This window comes from Arachis stenosperma, chromosome 4, assembly GCF_014773155.1.
Source record: "Arachis stenosperma cultivar V10309 chromosome 4, arast.V10309.gnm1.PFL2, whole genome shotgun sequence".
NCBI lineage: Eukaryota > Viridiplantae > Streptophyta > Magnoliopsida > Fabales > Fabaceae > Arachis > Arachis stenosperma.
Window position 1 is genome coordinate 38,580,095 of NC_080380.1, and position 5,901 is coordinate 38,585,995.

General features: G+C 30.0%; 1 protein-coding gene across 1 annotated transcript; it reads right to left on the bottom strand.

Annotated features, from left to right (window-relative positions):
- Positions 1–938: 938 nt before the first annotated feature.
- On the bottom strand, positions 939–5,156 carry LOC130976205 (LOB domain-containing protein 4-like). Its single transcript, XM_057900995.1, has 2 exons — positions 4,874–5,156; positions 939–1,897 (listed from the first exon to the last, which is right to left on the bottom strand). The coding sequence occupies exons 1-2, from the start codon at positions 5,048–5,050 to the stop codon at positions 1,580–1,582; spliced, it is 495 nt and encodes a 164-aa protein (XP_057756978.1). The 5' UTR covers positions 5,051–5,156; the 3' UTR covers positions 939–1,579.
- Between the last annotated feature and the right edge of the window lie 745 nt (positions 5,157–5,901).

The following is a 5,901-nucleotide window of genomic DNA, read 5'->3' on the forward strand; positions in this document are numbered from 1 at the left end:
CTAACGGACATGACGCTTGATTAGACGTAACTGTCAGAACCGAAGAGACACGGAAAGTCACGTCGGTTTCAGAAAATCACGTCGGTCCTCCAACAAGTCGACTACGACCCCGAGTAAAATACTCGAACCCAAGTCTTATAAAGATCTTGGGCTCAAGTAGGGGCACTGTTCCTACCCTGGCCCAATAATAAAGGCCCAGGTCCAAATAAAAGGCCTAGTCCAGAGGATTGAGCCTTACTAAGCACCAACCTTCACACTAAGAAGTCGGTGTCAAACCTGACTTACTCCCAAGAAGTCGGGACGGAGAATAGTTGGCGGATAAGCACTCATTCAAATGAGTAACTGCCCCTAAAATCTCTCTAACTACTTTATCGAGTCATATCTTAACCTCCCTAAGATAATGGGACGGTTAACACCCTAAAGATATGGCACTACTCCAACGGTGGTTATTGGCTCACCACTATAAATACACTGACACCCCTCAGGTATCTCTAAGCCCAATACTCTCTAGACCTGCTCACACCCTTGCTAACTTAGGCATCGGAGTGTCTTTGCAAGTACCACCCCCCATTCATTTACGAGCACAAGTCGGAAGGAGGCTCCAACGTGCAAACAAGCTCAGAAGCCACCATCCGCGGACGATTGGGCCAACCAAAGCCATCCATCTTATTAATCTCCGGTTACCCACCGTAACAATACAAAAAATAAAATAATAGGTTGAGGCGAATCTATAATTAATTTTTGCAATTCCATTGAAAGGATGCTTTCTGTGAAAGTTCCATAAAATACTTTTAACTAAAAATTAATAGCCAACTTGGAATTTTTCATATTGTAGTATATGGCAATACTAAACATTACAAAGAAGCAAGCACTACTTATGAAAACCTAAGTAATGCCAATAAGTTCATCTTCTATTTATTTAACTACAAAAGACCAAATCATAACAATACTTAAGAACAACATAGAGAGCTCCATTACAACACCTTTTGCCATAATCAAAGAAATAAGTCCACAATCCAACCATAAGCGCAGCTTCCCTTCATGTGATAGTAATTACTAATAAGCCACATATTTACACCAAAATGCCAATGAAAACCCTATTTTTGCAAACCAAAAGTAATCAAGCGGGCGAAAGATCTCCACCGCAGCTCCTTCAATCATCACCAATGCTTCTAGAGTTCGATTCTTCTACCCAACTAAAGTTAACAAGGCACTACTTTAAAAAAGAAAATAATGCCTTGTTTTCTTCTCTTTTTGTATTTTTTTTCTAGGAACTAATATATTTTCCTAGTCTAAAGAAACCGATATAATTATTAAGTTTTCAATCTTATAAAGATTTGTTACTTTGAGTTTTAATTTTTGTAAGATTCTTTATCTGATTTTAGTGTTGTCATAGTTTATCTTCGTCAATTGCTGACATTGTAAGATAAGTTAAAACATTTAACTTTATCATATCAGCATTTAACCAAAGCAAACTACAACTAAAATCAAATATTTCTTACAAAAATCAAGAACTAAAATCACAAATTTTAGAGAAGTTGAAAACTTATTTGACTTTGTTGTACTTATATATATAATATCATGACCACATAGAATCTGCATAAGAGGTATGGTCAAGGCCCATGTCGATGTCAAAAATGGGCTTGGAGGATGGGGAGGCACTATTGGTTGGGCTATGGGGTTGGGTCCAGTAAGAGCAGGATGCAGTCTGGGTCTGGCGCACCCTGAGATGCACAGCCTCAGCCTGAGCCACAGCCAATTGGATTTGCAACGCATCAATTTGTTGTTGAAGAGAAGAGATGGCTCCCACACAGCCATAAACAGGGTCCCTCACTCTTGCATTTGCCTCATACACCATGCTGCTCACTGCATCTCCTCTCTGATGCTCTGGTAGCTCCTGCAAAAATCTTCTTATTATTAAATTTTCACGCATTAAACTTTGTATGTTGCCAAATGTTTGTGTTACTTCTTCTAAATTTCTTGAGAGATTATAATTTATAATATTTTTTTTACACTTAAAAATAATTATTTGAAAAATGAACATTTGTACATAAGTGATATATTAAATCGAATATATTAGAATTAAAATTTAACAGGATTAATTCAATTCTAAAAGTTAGTTCAAGGAATGAGAAATGTCTCATGCTTAAAAATTATCTAAAAATTATAATCTTAAAAAATATAAGACTTATGATATAAAGCTGGCGCTTAAAAAATTGAGTCAGGCAAGTATAAATATATGATAACCTACATAAACAACGTGTTCTATATTAGAACAGCATAATAAAATTAAACTCCTTAACTACATTACATCAACTTAATGCGTGTTCACATATCTTTCGTTAACCAAAAGCTAAGGACTTTGACAAAGAAATAAGCAATTCATTTTTTTTTTATTCATTAGAAAAATGGGCACCAAGCAGACAGCTTCACGTGGCGCAGAAGCAGAATTTGTTAGCTTCAAACCTCCCTTTTTTTTTTTTAGAAAAAAATATAGACAATGAAAATACTAAACAATATGAATAATAAATATATTGGATGTTTATTTTATTAGGTATATGGATGATTATTCTAATATTAAAATTTAAATAAATAATTTAAAAATATAGTATATTTTAATTTGATTAGTGATTATTCATGTTCAAAAAAATTATTGATTACTTAACATAATTTTTTTTTCAAATCTCAAAATCGCGTTGCTTGTTAACACTTGGTGCTTGACATTGAATCTCGATGCCAAAATCACGTTAAGGGACTCTAATTGGGTCACCCCAACCGGCAACCATATGATAGGAAATTAAACAAACTTCAAATAAATATTTGGAATACAAAGATGTTTGATAATAAAAAAATAGTAAAAAATAATCAAAATTTATTTAATATAAAAATTAGATAAAATAAATTTTGACAATTTTTTTGGTCTTTCTAATATTATTTTTTTAAATAAATGTCATTTTGATCATTTCTAACAATTCAAATAATTATTTAAGTGGCTCATATAAATAGTAAATTGTTATTGCGGTTTATGATCACTTAATCCAGTGACCATTTAAATTAATTACTTAAATAATCAAAAATCAATTAAAGGTTTTTAAATTAAAGAGAAGCGTGTTGTCGTTTGAACAAAAATAAACGATAAAAACTGAAAAGGACATTTACGCTAAATATTTCAAATATACAATAATTAAACAAAGATAAGCACAAACCTTGTCAAAGTATTGGTTCTCTCTCTTTTCTTTCTTTTTTTTTTTAATTCTTTGTAATTATATATTTTATACGAACCACATGGCAGACCAAAAGATGTGGGACAAATAGATAAGGACGTACCTTGAGATTTCAATGCGCCGAACGCCTAATTTTCTTTGGCTTTTCTAATTTTTCAAGTGCTACTAAAAAAGAAAAAAGTCATATATATGGTATGTGGTTTTGGCCAACTCCGAAATATTTTTTACCATTAACTCAAAAAAGTCAAAATCCTAGCTAACGCTAAAGAAAAAATAATAATTAATAATATAAAAAAGATAAAGACAAAAAAAATATTCACAAAGAATAAAAAAAAATAAAATGAAAAAAAAAGACAAAAAATAAAAAAATTATTCACAAATATAATATATAAAACATTATTAAAAAAAGATAAAGACATGTTCTACTTTAGACTTTATTATCGTAAAATAAAATGGATGTTACTCAGAATAAATTTATATTCCATTTAATACTAACAAAGTAACAAACTTAAAACAAGTATATAAAATAACATACACAAGTATTTTTTTATTGAAACCACTCAAATAAAGACGTTTAAAATATTTTTTTTAAAGATATTTTTAATAATTAAAATTTAATATATATAATCGATTAAACTGTTATTTTTGTCAAAATTAGACCAAACAAATCAATTAATCGAAAAACTGATAAACTAAATTTTAAATTGATTTAAATTAATATTTTTTTTATAAAAACCGACTACAATACTTTTATTATAAAAATTGGCTAAAATATTTTTATATGTATATATTTTAAAAATTCTAAATCCTATTAAGTCCTAACCTATGACGACATAGAGAAAAGAAAAGGATTAGAATTTTAAATTTTTAAAAAATATATAATAAAAGTATTTTAATTATTTTTTATAATAGAAACATTGTAGTCTTTTTTTATAAAAATAAATTAATTTAGATCAATTCAAAATTTAATTTACTGATTTTTTAGCTAAAATGATTTATCCCATCTACTTTTAATAAAAATAATCTAATTTAATCAATTATATATATTAAATTTTAATTACTAAATTTTTTTTTTAAAAAATATTTTAAGCATCTTTATGTCACTTACTTCCTTTTTCATTTACCTGTCTTATTTGCTGTTCTTTATCCAAATAGGGTGAAGAAGTCTATTATTTTAAAAGCTTACTAACTTGTGTATTAAAAGTACATTTTAAGTATTACAAGAAAAATGCTTTATCAAAAAATATTAAAAATATATTTTTATTTTAATGTATTAAATATATTAAAAAAAATATATTATTACTCTTAAAATATATGAAAAAAGCATAAGTTAGTTAAATTCTGCGTTAGTCTATCTTCAACTTTAATATAAGTCATTACTAGTGTTCTAACGACGGATGAGTGATAATCTACCAATCCCCTGAATATATAAAACAAAATAAATACATAAAAATATTATTCAGTTCCTTTTAAATTAAATTTTTTACAAATGCTATTAGCATATCATTTGTTGAAAAACTATATTATAATAACTATTAGTGAGTGATCCTACAACAATAATGTTCCTCAACAATAGTAAAAATATAAAAAAAAATCCATGGGGAAATAATTAATAATGGTTAAAGATGATGATGAATTGAAGAAGAAACCTGAAGCATCTTGTTGACATTGCTGGCACCAAAGACCTTATGCACATTTGCAAACTTGTGAGGCTCGTCGGCCGGGAAATACGGCGCAAAGACGCAATCCGCGGCGCACCTTCGGCGAAGAAGCTTGCATGCAGCACAAGGTGAGGCTGAACCCTGCTTCCTACCACCCTCTTTCATATCGAAACTATAAATGAAATAAGTTAATGAAGAAAAAGAAGAAGAAATAATGTATTGGGAGTCAAGAAAAGAAGGAGAATGAGAAAGAGACACAAATAAGAGAGGGCGTGTGGTAGTTGTAGGGACTAGTAGGGGTGAAGAATGCCCTTTCATTATATAACCAAAAGAAAGGCCAAAAGCTATAACTACATTACTACATCGACATTTATGTGGGTCCAATCATGTATTCATGTTTCCTTCTTTTATTTTTTAATTTTTTTTTTTTTTACATTCGACCGGTATTCTAAGATTGTTGGACTAATCTCTCCGGTTCCTTGATATATATAATAACCTAAAGAAATTTTATAACTAACATATCATTTAAACTGTAACACCCTACCATACAGAGTCTTATGCTTAAGTCATAATTCAGAGATGGCAAGGTATTACGACCTCTAAAATAAAAATTTAGTACGTATAGTAGTATGAATGATTGATTATAACTAGGAGCCTTTGTAGAAAAAGGGGTAAACAAAAACCGCAACCCAAAAGCGCATCACTCCGATCGATAACGTAACGAACAAGGATAACCAACGCAAGATTATATATATACAAAGGAGTGTCAAAAACAGGAATATCAAGACTCAAGATCCGGTTGCGAAGATAACCGGTCCGAGCATAGCAATATATACATATGATAAAATAAGGAAAACCCCAAAGGAAACCCAAAGGGACACAAATACATAAAACCTATTCTCCAAAATCTCCCATAAGAGGAGTCATCACAGTTTGTATTATTTAATAGAGATAAAGGTATCTAAACAAAACATATAAACCAAAACATAGCCCCGAGAACAAAGGATCTTCGCAAA

Coding starts and splice junctions, on each gene's coding strand:
- LOC130976205 (XM_057900995.1), bottom strand. CDS start 5,050: ATGAAAGAGGGTGGTAGGAAGCAGGGTTCAGCCTCACCTTGTGCTGCA. Junction 1,898..4,873: donor ATGTCAACAAGATGCTTCAG/GTTTCTTCTTCA, acceptor AGATTTTTGCAG/GAGCTACCAGAGCATCAGAG.